Raw genomic sequence first — 23546 nt, 5'->3', positions numbered from 1 at the left:
ACTCAATGAAATTAAACGAGAAACCAAGATTAGAGAAAAAAGCACAAAAAGGAATGAACGAAGTCTCCAAGAAATGTGGGACTATGTGAAGAGACCTAACCTACGTTTGATAGGTGTACCAGAAGGGGACGAAGAGAATGAATCCAAGCTGAAAAATACTCTTCAGGACATCATCCAGGAAAACTTCCCCCACCTAGCAAGACAGGCCAACACTCAAATGCAGGAAATACAGAGAACACCACAAAGATATTCTGCAAGAAGAGCAACCCCAAGGCACATAATCGTCAGATTCAACAAGGTTGAAATAAAGGAGAAAATACTAAGGGCAGCCAGAGAGAAAGGTCAAGTTACACACAAAGGGAAGCCCATCAGACTCACAGCAGATCTCTTGGCAGAAACACTACAAGCCAGAAGAGAGTGGGGGCCAATATTCAACATTCTTAAAGAAAAGAACTTTCAACCCAGAATTTCATATCCAGCCAAACTGAGCTTCAGACGTGAAGGAAAAATAAAATCCTTTGCAAACAAGCAAGTACTCAGAGATTTTGTCACCACCAGGCATGCTTTACAAGAGCTCCTAAAAGAGGCACTACACATAGAAAGGAACAACCAGTACCAGCCATTCCAAAATCACACTAAATGCTAAAGAGCATCAACATAATGAAGAATCTACAACAACTAACAGGCAAAACAGCCACTTAGCATCAAAATGGCAGTATCAAATTCACACATAACAATATTAACCCTAAATGTAAATGGACTAAACGCACCAATCGAAAGACACAGACTGGCAAATTGGATAAAAAGCCAAAACCCATCAGTGTGCTGTATCCAGGAAACCCATCTCACATGCAAGGATACACAAAGGCTCAAAATAAAGGGATGGAGGAAGATTTACCAAGCAAATGGAGAGCAAAAAAAAGCAGGAGTTGCAATTCTCATCTCTGATAAAATAGACTTTAAAGCAACAAAGATCAAAAGAGACAAAGAAGGCCATTACATAATGGTAAAAGGATCGATACAACAAGAAGAGCTAACGATCCTAAACATATATGGACCCAATGCAAGAGCACCCAGATACATAAGGCAAGTTCTTAATGACTTACAAAGAGACTTAGACTCCCACACAATAATAGTGGGAGACTTTAACACTCCACTGTCAATATTACACAGATCAACCAGACAGAAAATCAACAAGGATATCCAGGGCTTGAACTCAGACCTGGAGCAAGCAAACCTGATAGACATTTACAGAACTCTCCACCCCAAATCCACAGAATATACATTCTTCTCAGCACCACATCACACCTACTCAAAAATTGACCACATAATTGGAAGTAAAGCACTGCTCAACAAATGCAAAACAACTGAAATCATAACAAACAGCCTCTCAGACCATAGTGCAATCAAGTTAGAACTCAGAATACAGAAACCAACCCAGAACCGCACAGCTTCATGGAAACTGAACAAGTGGCTCTTGAATGTTGACTGGGTAAACAATGAAATGAAGTCAGAAATAAAGAAGTTCTTCGAAACTAATGAGAACGAAGACACAACGTGCCAGAACCTCTGGGACACATTTAAAGCAGTCTCTAGAGGAAAGTATATAGCAATAAGTGCCCATATGAGGAGAATGGAGAGATCCAAAATTGACACCCTATCATCGAAATTGAAAGAGTTAGAGGAGCAAGATCAAAAAAACTCAAAACCCAGCAGAAGACAAGAAATAACTAAGATCAGAGCTGAGCTGAAGGAGATTGAGACACAAAAAACCCTTCAAAAAATCAATAAATCCAAGAGCTGGTTTTTTGAAAAGATCAACAAAATAGACAGACCACTAGCCAGATTGATTAAAAAGAAAAGAGAGAACAACCAAATAGATGCAATAAAAAATGATAAAGGGGAAATCACCACAGATTCCACAGAAATTCAAACCATCATCAGAGAATATTACAAACAACTCTATGCACATAAACTTGTAAACGTGGAAGAAATGGATAAATTCCTGGACTCCTGCATTCTCCCAAGCCTAAACCAGGAGGAAGCTGAAACTATGAATAGACCAATAACAAGGTCAGAAGTGGAGGCAGCAATTAAGAGCCTACCACACAAAAAAAGCCCAGGTCCAGATGGGTTCACAGCCGAATTCTACCAGACACACAAAGAGGAGCTGGTACCATTCCTTCTAAAACGATTTCAAACAATCCAAAAAGAGGGAATACTTGCCAAATCATTTTATGAGACCAACATCATTCTGATACCAAAACCCGGCAGAGACCCAACAAGAAAAGAAAACTTCAGGCCAATATCCATGATGAACATAGATGCAAAAATCTTCAATAAAATATTGGCAAGCCAAATGCAACAGCAAATCAAAAAACTTATTCACCATGATCAAGTAGGATTCATCCCGGGGATGCAAGGCTGGTTCAACATATGCAAGTCTTTAAACGTAATTCACCACATAAACAGAACCAAAAACAAAAACCACATGATTATCTCAATTGACGCAGAGAAGGCATTTGACAAAATTCAACAGCCCTTTATGCTAAAAACCCTCAATAAACTCGGTATCGATGGAACATATCTCAAAGTAATAAAAGCTATTTATGACAAACCAACAGCCAATATCATACTGAATGGGCAAAAACTGGAAGCATTCCCTTTGAAATCTGGCACTAGACAAGGATGCCCTCTTTCACCACTCCTATTCAATATAGTTCTGGAAGTTCTAATCAGAGCAATCAGGCAAGAAAAAGAGATAAAGGGTATTCAAATAGGAAAGGAGGAAGCCAAATTGTCTCTATTTGCAGACGACATGATAGTATACCTAGAAGACCCCATCACCTCAGCCCAAAAACTCCTGAAACTGATAAGCAACTTCAGCAAAGTCTCAGGATATAAAATCAATGTGCAAAAATCAGAAGCATTCGTCTACACTAATAACAGACTTAAAGAAAGCCAAATCAAGAGCGAACTGCCATTCACAATTGCTACAAAAACAATAAAATACCTTGGAATACAACTCACAAGGAACGTAAGGGACCTCTTCAAGGAGAACTACAAACCGCTGCTCAACGAAATCAGAGAGGACACAAACAGATGGAGAAACATTCCATGTTCATGGTTAGGAAGAATTAACATCGTGAAAATGGTTATACTGCCCAAAGTAATTTACAGAATCAACGCTATCCCCATCAAGCTACCATTGACTTTCTTCACAGAACTGGAAAAAACCACCATGAACTTCATATGGAACCAAAAGTGAGCCCGCATAGCCAAGTCAATTCTAAGCAAAAAGAACACAGCGGGGGGCATCACACTACCGGATTTCAAACTATACTACAAGGCTACAGTAATCAAAACAGCATGGTACTGGTACCAAAACAGAGATATAGACCAATGGAACAAAACAGACGCACTGGAGGCAACACAACATATCTACAACTATACAATCTTTGATAAACCTGACAAAAACAAGCAAGGGGGAAAGGATTCCCTGTTTAACAAATGGTGTTGGGAAAACTGGCTAGCCATGTGCAGAAAGCAGAAACTGGACCCCTTCCTGACACCTTACACTAAAATTAACTCCAGATGGATGAAAGACTTAAACATAAGACCTGGCACCTTAAAATCCCTAGAAGGAAATCTAGGCAAAACTATCCAGGACATAGGAGTAGGCAAGGACTTCATGAACAAAACACCAAAAGCATTGGCAACAAAAGCCAAAATAGACAAATGGGACCTAATGAAACTCCACAGCTTCTGCACGGCAAAAGAAACAGTCACTAGAGTGGATCGGCAACCAACAGAATGGAAAAAAATTTTTGCAGTTTACCCATCTGACAAAGGGCTGATATCCAGAATTTACAAAGAACTCAAACGGATTTACAGGAAAAAAACAAACAAGCCCATTCAAAAGTGGGCAAAGGATATGAACAGACACTTTACGAAAGAAGACATATATGAGGCCAACAATCATATGAAAAAATGCTCATCGTCACTGGTCATCAGAGAGATGCAAATCAAAACCACATTGAGATACCATCTCATGCCAGTTAGAATGGCGATCATTAAAAAATCTGGAGACAACAGATGCTGGAGAGGATGTGGAGAAAAAGGAACACTTTTACACTGTTGGTGGGAGTGTAAATTAGTTCAACCATTGTGGAAGACAGTGTGGCGATTCCTCAAGGCCTTAGAAATAGAAATTCCATTTGACCCAGCAATCCCATTACTGGGTATATATCCAAAAGACTATAAATCGTTCTACTATAAGGACACATGTACACGAATGTTCATTGCAGCACTGTTTACAATAGCAAAGACCTGGAATCAACCCAAATGCCCATTGATAATAGACTGGATTGGAAAAATGTGGCACATATACACCATGGAATATTATGCAGCAATCAGAAATGATGAGTTTGTGTCGTTTGTAGGGACATGGATGAATCTGGAGAACGTCATCCTCAGCAAACTGACACAAGAACAGAAAATGAAACACCGCATATTCTCACTCATAGGCGGGTGATGAAAAATGAGAACACATGGACACAGGGAGGGGAGTACTAAACACTGGGGTCTATTGGGGGGAAAAGGGGAGGGCCAGTGGGAGGGGGAGGTGGGGAGGGATAGCCTGGGGAGAAATGCCAAATGTGGGTGAAGGGGAGAAGGAAAGAAAAGCACACTGCCATGTGTGTTCCTACGCAACTCTCTTGCATGCTCTGCTCATGTACCCCAAAACCTAAAATCCAATAAAAAATTTAAAAAACACAAAAAACAAAAACAACAACAACAAAAAAATATAAAGGGCAGTGACAACCCTGCTTGGTTTTATGATAATCAATGTTGAGCTTCCCTGAATAATATGCCTCTGCCCCTAATTACTGTAGACATTTTGATGAGGGGAAACTCCTCATACGTAGATTCCCAGTATGATAGTTTTAGTGAGAGAACAAGGATTCGAATATACAGAATGTCAAGGCAGATTTGTTCTCACAGCTACTGATAATGAGCTTTGTCAACAAAAAGAAAGTTTAAGCTGATCAGAAGAAAGTTAATGGGCTGCGGTAGAGATAGTAACCAGAATAAGAGAAAAAGCATTGAATCAATGATTTTTAAAACGTTTTTGAAGGATGGGTGTGGGAGGGAATAGAGAAGGAAGAAATTGACATGATCCATACAAAGGGTTTGACAGCATGTTAACAGTAGCTTAGAGAAAGGAAACCTACTCTAGCTCCTGCATCCACTGTACCTAAGTTGCCCTATCAGATCTGTTCCAATTATCCCAGCCTCGATGAGTTTAAAGGCAGCAATCATGAAAAAAAAAAAAAAAAAAAAAGGAAAATAAAGTGTATTTAGCACAGGATAATGATTTTAACTTGTCTATTAAGGTTGTGGGTAAAAGGATAAATAACAAGGGAGGCCTGGGTGCAGTGGCACATGTCTGTAATCCCAGCCCTTTGGGAGGCTGAAACAGGAAGATCACTAGAGCTCAGGATTTCAAGACCAGCCTAGTGAGACCGCTTCTCTACAAAAGATAGAACAAAAATAGTCAGGTGTGGTGGTGCACACCGTAGCCCCAGCTACTTGGGAGGCTAAAGTGGGAGAATCACTTGAGCCCAGGAAGTTGAGGCTATAATGAGCCATGATGGCACCACTGCACTCTAGGCTGGGCAACAGAATGAAACGGTGTCTCAAAAAAGAAAAAGAAAAAGAAAAACTTGAAGGCGCGGAAATCCTCATATGACCCCTGGTGGGGGGTCCAAGATTGTATGATATTAGTTAATGTTGAATGGCAGAGGATAGTGAAAACCTTTTTTGGAATTACTGGATGTATCATAATGATGATGTAAAATGTACCATAATAGCAGGAGAATAAAAAGACAATATTAAGCTATGAAAATGGAAGTTCAGAGTATATCAAAATGTTACAGTAGGTAGCACCAGAATCACTAGTAAACTACAGATGAAGAAATAAAAAACAAAAATCCAATTTCTGCCTTTACCTGTGTTGATGAAAAGCCGAACTCAGTAAAATACTTGAAGATATTTATTCTGAGCCACATTTGAGGACCAGGACCTGTGACATAGCCCCAGGAGGTCTGTTCTCATATCAATTTGACAATTACTCCGTAGGTAGAATATGTTATTGACATGCACAGTCCTGGTTCTTAAGAAAGCTGGGAAACCACATAAAGTGCCCAGAAAAGAACTAAAAAAAATAAGCATAACCCATAAACACAACTGAAAAAAAACAGTGCCAATCTGCTACCATTCAGACAGGGGTTCAGGGATTCTGTGTCACAGTTTTTCTTCAGATTACCCATGCAGAATTTCAGGTCAAACATGTACATCAACTTTAATTTGATTTGGGAGGAAAACAGTTCTGAAGGTTTATTCCGTCAGCAACCACAATTTGGCTTTACACCTGAGTCACAGGTGTACTATTCTCTCACCCTGAGATATTCAAGGGAGCTCAGAGTGACAGTACTTTCCCCAGCATCATCATTTATTTGTTCTTCTGTTTTTTCTTAATATTTCACCTTTTTTCCATTTGTCACCTGTCAGAACACAAATGTGGTCTCCTAGGCAGGGGCTTCTTGTTCAGTCATATTGTCAACCCACAGAGAAGACAGCAGTAGGAAGCTTGCCAGGGCCCTGTCTTTCGTCCATTCTTGGGAAGAAGTGGCAGAGCTGCCTTGGTCAAGTACAACATAGTTATATTCCCACAACATAAGGTGAATGGGGGAAGTTGATCCCATAGGGTCTTCCACAGTCAAATCCCCTGCACTGGGGTATTCTTAGTGTTAATTTAACGAGATTCTCAGATTCCTATAATCCTGGCTACTTGAGAGGCTGAGGTGGGAGGAGTGCTTGAGCCCAGGATTTCAGGACTGTACTGAGCTATGATTGTGCCACTGTACTCCACTCTGGGTGACAGAGCAAGACAACATTTCTTTAAAAAAAAAAAAAATCAAATTTCTGACCACATAGCTAGATAATTTGTTACTATCTGACATTGTAAATATCCAAACATTGCCCTGAGGTTAAAAAAACTAATTTGTTCTTCTTCCACTGTCATGAACGTTGTTCTCAACTCAGCCCATTGCATGAACTTTCCTTTGTGTTATTTGACTGAGTTTTTACCAGGTATAGCAAATCATAGCAGACTTTCATGCTGGCAGTCCTGCTATACAGGATAAACCAAAAAACTTGTTTTATTTGGTGGAGAGTCATGAGGTTTAGATCATTCAGCAATAGAAGGGGTCTGCTAATTAGCTACCTGCTCCTGTATGGATTATAATTCCCCAGAGACACCTCTCATGACATGAATTCTTTTGAAAATTGTATCGTGCAGATTTCTCTTTATTACAACCTAATTTTTACATCACTTGTGATATAATAGGCAGTTCAGATCTTAATATAATTTGATGCTCTTAAGTTATGGGGACTGTTTTCAGTAGAGTCCCAGTAGCACGCCAGTAAATGGGCTCTCTAGCCCCATTATCAGGAACTTCTTGTGTCAAAAAAATCCCAGTGGCCGCCACAAGGTGGTAGTATTATATTTTAGTCAAAGCCTCTAATTTGCATGTACTGTATTCCAGTGTCAGAAACTTCTAAAATCATGCGTGAATGTGCTGGAATCCTGAGGTCCCCCTAGCATATTTGGGCCACTGCCCATTACAAATTTTCATAGCTCATCAAACAGTCCCTCAAGATATTGTGTCTTCTTTTTTATTGGCAGGGTCCTAAAGGGAACATAGTACTATTTGTAGAATATCTCTGGTGACCCAAAGTTATTTTTAGAAGTTTTACGGATTGGGCTAGACTGAATCTCAGCTGAATTTATTAACCATCCCACTAGTCTTATTTGCCACTGTAGCCCCCAATTCTGAGGTTTTTTCCCCCCTCAGAGTGGGAAATCCTCCTAGTGCCATCACTATAATGAATTAACTTAATTTTGATAATGATCATGTTGAAATCTAATTTCTCCAAACTGTAGCAGTGAGTTGGAGCAGATGGATATCCTTGAGGAAGGACCCTAAAGATGTATTACATTCCTTCTAATGTACAAGCAAACTGTGGTTGATGTCTCTCTGAATAAGATCAAAGGGATAGCATTAGCCTAATCTAGCACACAAAAAACAGTCATATTTATCTTGCTGGACCTCTTGTACAGCTTGTACAATGCCTAGCACAACAGACACTTGTTTAAGTCATGGGAACTACCTTGTTTAAATCATGATAGTTAACTGTTATCTCCAAAGCCTGCTCTTTTTCTCCTGGGTCACATAGGATTAATAGAAAGCATTAGTGGAGATTAGCACTTTCCCTCCCATTGTTTCTTAATGAAAGATAATATTTCTTGTGTCCCTCCAGAATCTGACACTCCCTGATTATTTACTACAAAGGGGAGTTTGTGTGAGACTCAGGGCTTCCATATTGCCTGACTAATTAAAACCAAGTGGAGGGCAGACTTCTCTATCTTTTAAAGACATTTTGCTTGGCTTTAAGCTGGTAAACACAAGAGCTTTTATCACATCCATTCTCATTACATATTCAGGTGTAGACCAAAAATAAATTTCTAAGCCCCTGCAACCAACTGAATGGACCCCTCCTCTTGGTCAATGGGATTTCAAAGAAACCTGAAAAATTAGATAAGGTCATGATGGGAAGTGGAGGGTCAAACATGCCTCATTATACCCTCCTCCTTAGGAATTCAGACACAACTGAGCAGCATTAATATTAAAATAGAAATCTTAAGACTGAAAAAGCAGACTCTTTGCAGCAATATGATACCAAATTCCAACCTTACTCTAGTATAGCATCACACAACAGATATAGCAGGCCCTAGAAGTATCAAAGTATTTTATCTCAAAATACTTTGAAATGGCCCTGCACAGCAGTTTCTTATGGGATAAATTTGCATTCTGTAGAGAATCCCCTTCTCTATCTAGGTGTTTTTCTGATTCTAAAGAGATTAGCTGAGAGTCTAGCATCTTTTAAAGGTCTAAATAGAAAAAATTTGCCATCTATTGCCTCTAAGGGCGACCACCTGTGAGATTTCATCTACATAATAAGAACCTTGGTCTCCACAACCCCTGATCTTAGCCCAGACACTCCTTTCTGTTGATTCTACGTCTTTAGATAATAAATGAACTCTTTCAAGGAATTACCAATCAGAAAAGCTTTGAATCTACCTATGACATGTAAACCCCTCCCTGCATAACTTCAAATTGTCCCACGTTTCTGGACCAAGCCAATATATATCTGACATGTGTTGATTGATGTCTACATCTCCCTGAAATGTATAAAATCAAGTTGTAACCCAACAACCTTGGATACATGTTCTCAGACCTCCTGGGGCTATGTCACAGGTCCTGGTCCTCAAATGTGGCTCAGAATAAATATCTTCAAGTATTTTACTGAGTTCGGCTTTTCATCAACACAGGTAAAGGCAGAAATTGGATTTTTGTTTTTCATTTCTTCATCTGTAGTTTACTAGTGATTCTGGTGCTACCTACTGTAACATTTTGATATACTCCAAACTTCCATTTTCCTAGCTTAATATTGTCTTTTTATTCTCCTGCTATTATGGTACATTTTACATCATCATTATGATACATCCAGTAATTCCAAAAAAGGTTTTCACTATCCTCTGCCATTCAACATTAACTAATATCATACAATCTTGGACCCCCCACCAGGGGTCATATGAGGATTTCCGTGCCTTCAAGTTTTTCTTTTTCTTTTTCTTTTTTGAGACACCGTTTCATTCTGTTGCCCAGCCTAGAGTGCAGTGGTGCCATCATGGCTTATTATAGCCTCAACTTCCCGGGCTCAAGTGATTCTCCCACCTTAGCCTCCCAAGTAGCTGGGGCTACAGGTGTGCACATCACACCTATTTTTTTTTTCCCTGTTTTTTGTAGAGAAGAGGTTTCACTAGGCTGGTCTTGAAATCCTGAGCTCTAGTGATCTTCCTGTTTCAGCCTCCCAAAGGGTTGGGATTACAGACATGTGCCACTGCACCCAGGCCTCCCTTGTTATTTATCCTTTTACCCACAACCTTAATGGACAAGTTAAAATCATTATCCTGTGCTAAATACACTTTATTTTCCTTTTTTTTTTTTTTTTTCATGATTGCTGCCTTTAAACTCATCGAGGCTGGGATAATTGGAACAGATCTGATAGGGTAACTTAGGTACAGTGGATGCAGGAGCTAGAGTAGGTTTCCTTTCTCTAAGCTACTGTTAACATGCTGTCAAACCCTTTGTACGGATCCTGTCAATTTCTTCCTTCTCTATTCCCTCCCACACCCATCCTTCAAAAACGTTTTAAAAATCATTCTACCCGATTAAATGCTTTTTCTCTTATTCTGGTTACTATCTCCACCGCAGCCCATTAACTTTCTTCTGAACAGCTTAAACTTTCTTTTTGTTGACAAAGCTCATTATCAGTAGCTGTGAGAACAAATCTGCCTTGACATTCTGTATATTCGAATCCTTGTTCTCTCACTAAAACTATCATACTGGGGAATCTATGTATGAGAAGTTTCCCCTCATCAAAATGTCTACAGTAGTTAGGGGCAGAGGCATATTATTCAGGGAAGCTCAACAGTGATTATCATAAAACCAAGCAGGGTTGCCACTGCCCTTTATATTTTTAATGCTTCCACAGAGCACTGTTAACAAAATGCATGTGAAGTTTTTCTTTTCAGTATAAATTCAAGGTATTTCAGACGTCGCACACTCCAAAAGGGGCATTGATATTTAATTTGGGTCTTCTGTGGATCAAATACTGACCACTGCAGCAAGCTGATGATTAGTAGCCATATCAAAGAACCCTTTCCATTAAGCAGTTTCTAAAATCAGCAGTTCCATTGCTGTTTATTCTGAGAACTCAAGAAAGCAGAGATTCCTCAGTACTACTCAAAAATGCATTTTTCATTCCAAATTTCATTCCACTATTGCCTTTGGTTTGTATGTAGGTGTATCTGATAAGGCCAGGCAGATGCACATAGGTTGGTTGAGAGACCTAGGGACTTAGACGGAGAAGGTCCCACTTTCTCTATGAAACCAGAATATTAATCTTAGAATATAATTACCCTTTAGCTAGCCAAACAAACAAACAAACAAACAAACAAACAAACAAACAGCAGAGAGAATAAGAAATAGAGATGGACAATCTTTCCTGAGAAACAAGAATGGTTTAATATATCTGCCAGTTACATGCAAGTGAATTAGTGGAAAAGAGAAGAGGTAATTGGTATGCATAAGAAATTTTAATGTACAGTGACCCTGCTTTCAGTAAATGAAGTTTAATCAATTTGTGATGTTCTGACAGAACATATTAGCATTCTCTTCTCTTGGGGAAAACATGAATGGAAGTGTGCCAACAGGCAGCAGGGAAACAAGGAGCAGAAAGTTCCTCTCCTGCACTGCCTACACTCAGTGTAGCAGTCTGAAAAGGCAAAAGGATTACACATAGAATTATCTCACCTCTACTGTGTAAAAGTTTATGGAATAATAGAGAGCCTCCTGAAATAGAAGTTAGTTTATATCTCAATTTGCCAAATCAACTGTGCGCTTTGCTTTTCTAAATCTTTTGATCTACAATTTAACAAATTAGATTAGATGGTACTTATAAGTTCTCTTTAAGATTTAAGGTTCCGTGATATTACTGTTATAGTGTCTATCCAGACTTCATTACCACGTTCATTATTGGCTGCCTCTAGGGGAAAGGGATGATGGCTTATGCACCCTGCACATGGCTAGTGTTCCACAATTAGTCCATTTTTAAAATGCTGGTTCAGATGGGGAAAGTATGTAGCGCTTGCTTCAGTTCAAGGAGTTGGAAGGAATATACACATATACACTTGCATATAATGTTTTTGGAAGAAGAAATAAGAAAGTAATACCTGGTTGCTTCTGAGCAAGGTGGCTGAGGGACCATGAGTTTTGGGTGAATGGTAGAATTTTTTTCAATATCAGTTGTCCTTTTATTTATATTCTATTTTATTTATCTCCTTGCTCTTTCTCCTCCAGGCACACCGGCCTTCTTGCTCTTCCTCCAACAGTTCAAAAACGCTCGCAACTCAAGGTATTTGAATTTGTCATTCTGGTGCTTGGAACACTGTTCCTCCGGATACTCCCACGGCAAACTCCCTTAGTTCATTCAATAAGGCCGAAATGCCACGTTAATCCTGAGCCTTCCCTGACCACACAGTGTGTAATGACTTTCCCCACAGACTCCCCAGCACCCCTTAACTAACAACACCTAATACCCTTAACATTTAGCAGCATCTGACATATTAAATATTTACCTGTTTGTTTAGTGTTTGACTGCCTTTTGGAACACTGCCTGGGCTAACAACCAACAAATACTTGTTGAATTGAAAAACTTATTGTTTGAGGTTTTTAAAAAGTAATCACAAAATTACTTTTTCAACAAAAACAACCAGTTAGAGAATACACATGTGATAAATTAACTTTCAGATATACAGTATTGTAGGATAAAGTCCAAACTTCTTTTCTCCACACATGGACTTTCCTTATCTGTCAACTGTTTGTCCAGTCAAGTAACCTGTTCCCTTTTCTCATGCACAAAGTGTGGCTATTAATAATTACTTTACAAAATTAAGATTCAATGCAGATGAAAGCTCCAGTTACCACAAGCACACGGTTTCTTCCGCGCTTGGAGCCTAGGAATAGTACATACATACATGTCAACCTGCAAGAGGGACCTGCGGTTTAAGGAGGGAAAAAGCTCGAGCGCACCTCCAAGAGGTGCTACTCTGGGGCGGGGCGGGGCTCCTGGCCGCCGTTGCCGGGGAAACCGCCCGGGCGTCCCTAGTAGCTCCGCTCGACCACTTTCCAGCGTTAGCAATAGGTGGAGCGCGGGCCAATCGGAAGAGGCCGGAGGGGCGGGGCGGGCAGTGGCCCGGGGAAGGCTGGTCGGCGGCCTCGCTCCCTGACTTCCGGGTCGCGGTGCTTGCAGGGAGAGTTCCGTCGTTTCCGTTGCCGGCTGTTTGCAGTGGGGAAACCGAGGCAGCTCCTGCTTTCCCTAGTTCTTCCGCTCCTGTGAGGTGGCTGCTGTTTCTTTTCCTCTTGCCCGGCGCTGCATCGGTGCGGCTGCGCTGAGAGTGCGCCGGCTGGCGAGCCCCGCGGGGTTCTGCGGGAACCCGGGGGCGCCTGGGCCGGCGGGTCTTTGTGCGATCCCTGGCCTCCCCAATCGCGGGCGGCGCACAAGCGGGGTCGGCGCAGCTACGCCCCGACCCCTAAGGTGCTCTGGCGCCGCGAGGCGTGCGTCCCCTCCACTGGGCAGTTCTGCGCCTTTTGTCATAACGTGCGCGGAGTAGGTGAATTGGTTTCGAAGATAATGATCAACCCAGCTGACTATGCGCTGTTTCTGCACTGACCTGCGGGGACTTGGAGTTTGACAGTCCCTGAGGCCCTAGTCCAGAGATGACGTGTCTGTGGGAATGTTTAAGGCAGGAAGGAAATGAGCAATTTTGTTTTTAAGTATCTCCCCCTCGTTAGTATCTCCCCGACTTTCTGATTTAGAAGCTGAAGAATTTTCTTATGACATAAGATCCAGCTGTATCGAGTACTTAAAAAACAACAACAAAACTTGTTAGTATTTCTGCCCTTGACCTATTGAACGGAAAATCAGGAATGAGCTAAGGTGTTATATATTCCGTGTTCAATTTGTATTCTTCGGTTTGTTAGCCATAAGTAGTGTTTTTATTTGCTGGCATCACCTGACTGGGACAGCTGTTAACGAATTATCCGCAAGGGATAAGAAGACCGTATTCTATAAAAACAATTCTGATATTTTGGTATATTTTAATTGTTGATTAGTTGGGGTCTCCTTGATCTTGAACTGTTGAGCCCCAATTCTCAAAGGATGAGAAATTAGGAAACTTAGACATGAAATACAATTATTTAGCAAAAAGTGCAAACCATTCTGTTGTTCTTTTAAGCCATTGAATAGTTTGACTAAGTTGTTTGAATTTTAGTTTTGAAAAAGTGATCTAAGTGGTATATATTACACCTTCCATTGTTTTTAGATGCCTGATTATACACTGTCACAAAACAAACACAATGGAATAATAGATACTAACATGATTTGAGATTTAATCAGTTGTATAAACTAATTTTTTAAATTTTAAAATTCAGTTTAAGATCATTAAGTTTGTCTTGTATATTTCCCTCTTCCAGGAAAAAGAAATGTTTGTTTCTTTGTGGGAGTTCTTCTATGGGCACTTTTTTCGATTTTGGATGAAATGGCTATTACGACAGATGACTGGAAAGTGTGAATTGCAGCGAATATTTGATACCTATGTAGGTGCACAAAGGACACACAGGATAGGTAATGTTATTTGAAAAAGAAAAAATACTTTAATAAAAGCTTAACTGAATATTTTTGTCAGCACTCACAGTGACAGATGTATTTCTTGTGTATCCTAACAACTCACTTAAACTGAATTTCATATGCTTTGAAATCCCACTTTGACTCCTTCATCTCTAAAATTGTATGACTTTATAGAAAAAGAATGATTATTTAATTGCTTATTTGTGGAAAGAATTATCTTCTCTGACTCCTGAAGTTTATCAGTAATTTCTTAGACTGTAGTTGTAACCTATTTTCTGTTGAAAAATCTCTATGCTTACATAATCCTTTTGAAAATTTCATTCAAATGGTGGGAAGAATGAGTGCCTCAGTCTAGATCCATTTTTATACTTAGCATCCTTCATCAGTCTTTTACTTTCTTACTGTTACTTATGAAAGGACAGTAATTAGACATCCAGTGGTCTGTGGGAAAGATTATTAGACTCATTCCCACTATCTGGTGGCCACATTATATTAAGCATTTGAAATGTGACTAGTCTAAATTGAGATGTGCTGTAAGTGTAAAATAAAAACTGTGTTTCAGAGACTTTGTAAGAAAAAAAGTCTCAGTAATTGTTTATATTCTTTTTATGTTGAAATGGTAATATTTTGCATATGTTGGGTTAAAAATATATTAAAATTAATTTTATCTTTCTTTTTACTCTAATGTGGCCATAGAGAATTTTAAAGTACACAAATGGCTCACATTTTGGCCTGCGTCATATTTCTGTGGAACAGGGATGCTCTGTTACCTTCTAAAATAGATCAGTTTCTGGTGCTTCATTGAAAATATTACTCTAAAATTTGAACACAGATGAGTAAGAACTGTGGTTTGAAGTCACTTCTTTTCAGCCAAGGGTAAGGAAGACCAGGGAAGTGCTATAGCTCATGTTCTGTGTTAAATGGAAAATTGTGAATTAGCCAGTTTTCCTTTTGTGTTGATCAAGTGTGCTTCGACTGAGAAATCAACCCCTGTAAGGTTGAGAGAGTGGAGTATTGGTAGTTGGAATCTGTATCCAAGACAACATTGGAAGAATGACAGACAGACGCTGCCTCAGGGCAGCTGGTTAAGTTTAATTACTTTCCTAGTTTTCTTACAACTTCATGGCTGACTTATATTATTGCTGCTCTTTTGATTTGCCCTTTTGACTATTTAGAAGAATAAAATACCTCTTGATAAGAAATCTCTTCAGATGTATGGGTTGGTGTTTTATAGTGTGGGGGAAGAATATATATATAAAGGCATTCATTTGTGGCAAAACCATTTTTCTTAAATTTTTCAAATTATTGAGAAAAGGAGATTATTCTTAAATGTGCCAGAAAATTTTTTGAAGAGACCAATAAAAATGTTCCTGTCATTCTTGATGAGAATGGAGAAGCTATTTGCTATTTATCTGGTGACAGAATGGTTGACCAGATAATCTGAAGTTGTTGCTCGGTTGCTGTAGATTCGGTTGCTATCACCTCAAATCTAAATGCTCAGGCTAACAAATGAAAATTCAGCAGAGAGCACTTTCATTGTAGTCTTAAGATGAGTTTCTGGGACCTGAGCTATTGTGACACAGTCATGGGTGAATTTGCAGTGGTTGGTGAGATACTTTGGGGTCTACACAGAAACAGATGATCTCAGGTAATGAGGTTGGTGTCACCTCTTTGGATTGGTATGTTGTGTTTGGTTGAGCTTTTTGAAATCATACATTTATACTGTAAGATTAAATTTTAAAATGCTTGCTGCTACTCATTTAGAAATTATATCTCCTGGAACTATTAGTTTATTACTGGTTTGATATTTTTACTAGTTGTTTGTTATGAAGTAATTCACAAACAGCACTCAAGTAGTAACATTTTTTTTTTTGTCATTTCAGAAAATTCCTTGACATACTCCAAGAATAAGGTAGGATAATATAAAGGTGGTAACTCTAGAAAACTTAACTTGGACGTACTTTTTTCTTAAAAAAGTAAAATGCCTTGTTAAATGAGTGTTTTCTATAAAGAGTATTGAGTGAAATTTTTCCCCTTTAGAGGTAATATTCTGTTTTCAAACATTTCTCTATGTATGTGTGTTTTTCGTGTATATTTCAAAGAAAATACTTCAATAATTTGTCCTGTTTTGAGGTTGTAACTTGCTTATTTTGCTTTAAGAGTTGATAGCTTTTGGGAAAGCAGGGCCTTAGGGTGAAAGTCTTCTTTTAGAATGTCCTCAGGACAGATTATATAAGAGAAAAGCAACTTACGATAAAGAAAATTCTGGGTTGTGTACCTTTCGAGCTAAAATAATTCATAACTCATGCTGTGTATTAGTTAAGCTTTTGCTATGTAACAAACTATTATAAAATCTCAGGGGCATAAAACGATGTGTTGTTTCTTGCTTATATGTCTATGAGTCAGCTGGAGAAACCTTACTTCAAGCTGGGGCCAAATTCCTGTCCACTCCATTGGTCTCATCTGGGACTCATGTTGGGGGTTAGCAGTATCTGGTGAATGTTTTCACCATGGATTAACTGAAGGCCCAACCACACAAACATATTTTAAGTCTCTTTGTGTCCTATCTTTTAGCAACCCGTTAGTTAAAACAACTTATGTGGCCAAGCCAAGTCAAGGGGTAGAGAAATATGATATGCTGACCATAAGGCTATGGTAGGGAGTAGGTTATATAATTCAATCACAGGGTAACGAAGAATTGGGACTAATAATCCAGGCTGCCAGAAGCTGTTACTTCCCTATTGTAGTACACAATTTTGTCTACACATAGATTATTTGGTGTGGCAAGAATAGAATATGGGTCATCTAGACCATTGTTTGAAATCCCATAATAGATCACAACTAGTATTAAACAATAATAGGAATAGAATAGAAAATATTTAGAAATCGCTGGTCATAATATGGTTAAATATATTTTAGGAATTTTTTATACTATTATAATTATTTTGAATATGTGTGTATCTGTATATATTTTAGACATTCACATGAATGTTTGTTCTTGGTCATGATGTAAAATGTGGCTCAAGGTCATAAATGTTGATTTGCTACTATCTAGTGATGTGAGGTACTGAATCGTGCCAGAAATAAAATGGACCTTCTTGAGTGTTGCAAGCATATCTGTTATGTTCTGGAGAGTAACCTTTAAATTAGGTACTTTAATGATTTAGTTATACTCTTTAAGAATGGTCTATGTAAGAGTAACTCATAGATTTAAGTGAATATTTGGGGGAAGAGTCCAGAGTTATACTCCTTTGTTCAGAATTGTTAGAGAGTGGTTAATATATATATATATTTTTGAGACAGAGTCTTGCTCTGTAAGCCAGGCTGGAATGCAATGGCGTGATCTCAGCTCACTGCAACCTCCGCCTCCTGGGTTCAAGCAGTTCTCCTGCCTCAGCCTCCCAAGTAGCTAGGATTACAGGCATCTGCAACCACACCCAGCTAATTTTGGCATTTTTAGTAGAGATGGGGTTTCACCGTGTTGACAAGGCTTGAACTCTTGACCTCAGGTGTTCCTCCCTCGTTGGCCTCCCAAAATGATGGGATTACAGGTGTGAGCCACCACGCCCAGCCAATGTTTTTTAAAAATGAGAATATGGAGGTCCTGAAAGCTAACAAGTTGCTGGTACTAAAAATTTATTTATATTTTATCTATTTATATAGTTCCTTTATTTGAAACATAGGATGCAGTTTCCCAAAGTAACAATATTAAAAATTGTAGCAGATGTACTTGGGGAGATGTTATATTTCAGGTACATTACAAGAGTTGTTCTTAAACTTAAGGATGAATCAAAATCTCCTGGAGGCTTGTTAAAACACAGATTATTGGGCCCCATCCCCAGAATTTCTGATCTGGTTCTGATCCTATTTCTGACATATTCCCAGGTGATACTTCTGCAGCTGTTCCTGCTGGTGGGAGCAGTGAATTGAGGCACTAATAGCGTATTAGTATGCTATCTGGAACTATTGTGGATTGTAACTGCTCTTTGTTTCTGTAGGAAACAGTGTGTGCATTTTTCAAACTGACCTTAAACAAGTTGGTTTGGAACTATTTGGGTGCTGAAGCTTCTAGAATGAATTGTTCTGCGAAGCCTGTTTTCTTTAAGCCGTGACATTGTAAAGAAAGTAAAACCATAGCTGAGCTCTTTATATTATACCCACAATCCCCAGCCTCCAACCTTAATTCTTCAGTAGTGTTTTCCTTCAAATACTTTGACATCTCTCAGCCTGGAAGTTGACCAGCACTACCACTGCTGTCTACTAAAACTCTTATCTGGCCCCCTTCATTACTCTCTGACTTTATCTACTACTATTCTTGCCTTGCTCACTGGTCATCACCACTATGCTGCTTATTATTTTACACACACATCAGCATGCTTCTGGTTTATGACCTTTGCACCAGTTCTCCTGTAACTAGAATTATCTTCTTCCACTTAAAAGCTTAGCTCACTTCCTCATTTTCAGGTTTTCCCTCAGTTATGACATTCTCTATGAGATTTTCCATGACCATTCTCTACCTAAGGGTACACCCTTGTCTCTCTTTATCATTTCCTTTCCTTAGTTGTTTCACCATAGCACAGACCATCACCTAGCATATGAAATATTTTACTTATTTTTCCATTCCTGAAAAGAAAAATACATTTTGTTGTGTTCACTGATCTTTTTCTAGTACCTAAAACAGTATCTGGAATGTGATAAGGACTGTGAATATGTATTGCGTGAATGAATGAATAAGTAAGAAATGTAAAAGGATAAAGAATAAGTAAATGAAAATTTACTATTTTTCAGAATAGAGTCTGTAGTGTTTATTTACTAATTTGCTATACAGGTTCTGGAACTGGGGACTCAGTATCACATCTGTCAGTGTACCTGTTATTACTGCATTTGTAACAACAGTTTTGGTCACAGAATTTATTAATGAGGTTGTATATGTGGTAAAATCATGTCAAGCTTAAGTGGAACAGTATATAAGATGCTACATTTAAGAACTGTAGTGCCTTGGTCAAATCCATTCAAGGATTTGAATGACTACCATATGTTCAACATTCAAACAGAGTCTTTGGGATACACAAAAGGAAAGACTGGAATTGAATGTAATTATAAACAGAAGTTTAGAGAAGAAAGAGGTAAATGTAGACTAGAGTGTTTGGGGACTTTAAAGTAGTCATTAAAAGTTAAAGAAAAATAAAATGCTTATTATTTTTTACCTCTGTTGCTTGCTACTAAAAAGTTCTCTTGAAAAGTAAACGTTAAAATTGTATTCTTATAGCTTCATTATTCAAAAATAGAAATTGCTGATAGTATTTTGGAGGGCATCCTGCAAAGAGAATGATCAACAAATGGATAAATACTGAAATTAAATCACTTACGGTTTATTCTTTTAAAGTTTTAAATCCAAGGCAAACTTTCCAATAAACAGAGGTAGTCTTACCAATTTAAAAATATAACTTTTATGTGTATTACACCTAATTTGCATATTCAATTTACTTTATAGGGTAAATCTATTTCTTATTTTGTGATATTTTGGTTTACCTAATTACATTTTAATTCTGTGAAAAAGTCTGAGTTCAAATCCTGATATTACTAGTTGTTAACTTATTTTCTCATTGTAAAAGATGCTTATACCTACTACATCATTGTTTTGAAGTTAGAGATATTACTATGAAAGCAGTCTAAGAGAATGCCAATACATGATAAGTATTCAACAAATAATGGTCACAATAATACTAATGATAATAGAATTAAGCCAATAATATACCATAATCATTTTAGAAGTTTGATGTTCATGAAAACCTCTTTGGTACTTCAGATTACTTAGCATTACCAATGATTTCCATGAATAAAAGTGGTTTTAATCTATTCAGCGTGATTCCCTAAAGCAGTTATCTTGAAGTATTATCCTGTTGGGTTGTGAACTGTTCCACAGTGTACATTCTTTCTTTGTTAAAAATTGAGTCTCCATCTCCTGACCCAACACGGTGAAACCCCATCTCTACTAAAAATACAAAAAATTAGCTGGGTGTGGTGGCACATGCCTGTATTCCCAGCTTCTTGGGAGGCTGAGGCAGGAGAATCGCTTGAACCTGGGAGGAAGAGTTTGCAGTGAGCCGAGATCATGCTACTGCACTCCAGCCTGGGCTACAGCAAGACTCTATCTCAAAATAAAATAAATAAATAGATAAAAATAAAAATTGAGTCTCATTTGCTTATATTTTAGATTAAGGACTATCCATTAGATATTAAGAGTTACTAAACTTTGGGATTTATAAACAAAAATTAATGACTTACTTGAATTTGAGGAGTCTAATTCAGTATTCTGATAAGAAGTCTGGCTGCCATGCAATTTATGACAGTGTTGCAAAGCTCCACTGTACTTATGCATATACAGGTATTTGAATTTCCAAAATTTTGGGAGGAATACTTTGGCAATCTATTAGTGTTTTTGGTGGCTTTTTTTTTTTTTTGCGGCTGCCATCTTAGGTTTTAAATAATAATAATGTAGCTGTTGAATAGTTGAATAACAAATAAGTTTTATGGCATTAGTTTAGTTTTCATTTAATGCTACAGTGATGCACATTTGCATTTTTGGGCCTCTACCTTTCCAGAATCAAGACATTAAGTACCTGACCTTTATATAGTAACATAGGCACTATAGTTCAAAAATGAAGCATTCACACTCTGTGAATATACTAACTCAACAGTGTGTATAGTCTCCTCAAATTTGCTTGTGTAGTGAAAGTCACTGTTGATGTTTATTGCCTGCGAATGCGTGCTAGTCATCTAATTTGTAACCTATCAAGGTAGATATGATAAAAAGATTGCATTACTTTTATGTTTATTAAATAGTTTTACAATAAAATCATATGCATAAGCATATTATTTTCCTACAGAATATATGATGTGATTCATATATGTAGTTCCACCATTCTTCATTATCGCCTATTTCTTCTTTAGCTAAAAAACAAATGTGGGTGAGAAAATGGTCTTTGAGTGCTTGCTTGGTTGGGGTTAAAAGAAAAAAGTTTTGGAGTCACTATCCTAAGAAATTCTTTAAGTATCATATATTCCAGTATTGAAAATGCCTTCAAAGTAGTTAAATATGTGAGAACTTAGAAAATGAGTGAATTGTATTTCTTCATTTCTCCTCCATCTACCTGTTTGTTGTTTGTTTGTTTTGTGATGGAGTGTCACTTTGTCACCCAGGCTGGAGTTCAGTGGCATAATCTCGGCTCACTGCAACCTCTGCATTCCGGGTTCAAGCAGTTTTTCTGCCTCAGTCCCCCGAGTAGCTGTGACTGTGGCTTCTACCACCACGACTGGCTAATTTTTGTATTTTCAGAAGAGATGGGGTTTCACCATGTTGGCCAGGCTGGTTTCAAACTCCTGACCTCAAGTGATCTGCCCGCTTTAGCCTTCCAAAGTGCTGGGATTACAGGCATGAGCCACTGTGCCCAGCCTTCATTTTGTTTTTGATGAACTAAAGACTTACCACAAGATTAGAGAATAAGCCAGAGATTGACAGATGGATAAAAAAGCAATAGCCAATTAACTGTTCTTTCAAGAAACATACCCCAAACATGAATAGAAAGTAAATGAACATATTATGCAAACAGTATAAAAAAGCTCTTGTGGCTTTCAGAAAACGTACACTTGAAGTACTACCCAATACTAAACTTTTTTTTGTAATAAAGGATTAACTTATCAAGAAAACATCTTAAAAATTTATGCACTTAACAAAGCCCCCAAATACATACAGCAAAAGTGGCCAGAACTAAAGGGAGAAATATATGAATCTACAATTGTAGCTGGAAATTTTGACATGTTTATCTCAATAATTGACAGAACTGTAAGACACCCTAAAAGTATCAGAAGGAATACATAGGATTTAAATAGTGCTATCAACAGTATTGACATAGTTATTTATAGAATGCTGTACCTAGCAAATACAAAATGCGTGTTCTAAGGTACACAGAACATTTGTATAGATACATCATATGTTGGGTTTTTAAATCTCAATAAGTTTCAACTTATTAAACTTACACAGAGTATGTTTTCTGCACCCAGCAGTGCTAAATTAGAAATAAGAAAATACCCAAATATCTGAAAATTAAACATCTAAGTAACCCTTGGGTCAAAAAATTCACCAGGGGAAAATAAATGAAAACACAACACATCAAAATTTGTGGAGTGTACAAAAGCAGCCCATAAAGGCCTAAAATTAATTATCTGTACTTATACCTTAAGAAGCTGCAAGAGAACAAATTAAAGCTAACATAAGTAAAAGAAGGAACACTATAAACAAATAAGATAAAAAATTAATGAGATTGTAAACAGATAAAAATAGAAATTATCAAAAAACTGAAAAGCTGATTATTTGAAAAGAGTACAAATATTAATTGTCCTCTAGCAACACCAATGAAGCAAGAGAGAAAACCCTGATTACCAATGTGAAGAATGATAGGACATCACTAAAGCCTATAGTCATTCAAAGTATATAATAAGGTGATACTATGAACAACTTTATGTCAGTAAATTGTTTCATTTTACATGAAATGGACAAAGTCCTTGGAAATTTATCAAAACTAATGCAAAAAGGAATCTAAATAGCCATATACCTAAAAAAGAAGTAGAAACTAATTTAAAATTTTTGCACAAATCTCCAATCTTGGCTTCACTAGTGAAGTCTTGTTAATTTAAACATTTAAGGAAGAGGAAATAATACCACTATTACAGTAACTCCTAGAAAACAATAGAAAGAAACACACTCTCTGGGGCTAATATCACCTTGATACTAAGGATAGACAGGCAGTATATGAAAATTACAATTCGATGTGCTTTATGCATATAGGTGCAAAGTCCTTAACAGAATACTAGCAAACTGATCCCAGTAATACATAAAAAGGATAATATGTCATGATGTGTTATATTGAGTTTATATACATATACAGAGCCTTGCTCTGTTGCCCAGGCTGGAGTCAGTGGTGCAATCTTAGCTTACTGCAATTTCCACATCCCTAGTTCAAGCAATTCTCTCACCTCAGCCTTAGCTGAGATTGCAGGCACATGCCACCATGTCTAGCTAATTTTTGTATTTTTAGTAGAGACAGGGTTTTACCATGTTGCCCAGACTGGTCTCGAACTCCTGACCTCAGGTGATCTGCCCACCT

General features: G+C 38.0%; 1 protein-coding gene across 8 annotated transcripts in view; it reads left to right on the top strand.

Annotated features, from left to right (window-relative positions):
* Positions 1-23546, top strand: part of ELMOD2 (ELMO domain containing 2) — a 50425-nt gene that overhangs the window by 6599 nt on the left and 20280 nt on the right. For 2 of the 8 annotated variants that reach the window (XM_078366483.1, XM_035292912.3), the window contains 3 exons: positions 12051-12105; positions 14226-14376; positions 16263-16291. In XM_078366483.1, coding sequence (XP_078222609.1) covers positions 14235-14376; positions 16263-16291 — 171 coding nt within the window. In that variant the 5' untranslated portion in view covers positions 12051-12105; positions 14226-14234. Of the gene's footprint in view, positions 1-12050; positions 12106-12977; positions 13690-14225; positions 14377-16262; positions 16292-23546 lie in introns of those variants that run through there. The other 6 variants (XM_008992676.5, XM_002745334.7, XM_035292914.3 and 3 more) reach the window with 6 other exon arrangements.

The sequence above is a fragment of the Callithrix jacchus genome, chromosome 3 (assembly GCF_049354715.1).
Source record: "Callithrix jacchus isolate 240 chromosome 3, calJac240_pri, whole genome shotgun sequence".
Classification (NCBI taxonomy): domain Eukaryota; kingdom Metazoa; phylum Chordata; class Mammalia; order Primates; family Cebidae; genus Callithrix; species Callithrix jacchus.
Note: the sequence above shows the minus strand (reverse complement) of the source record. Positions and strands in the feature narration are given on the sequence as shown.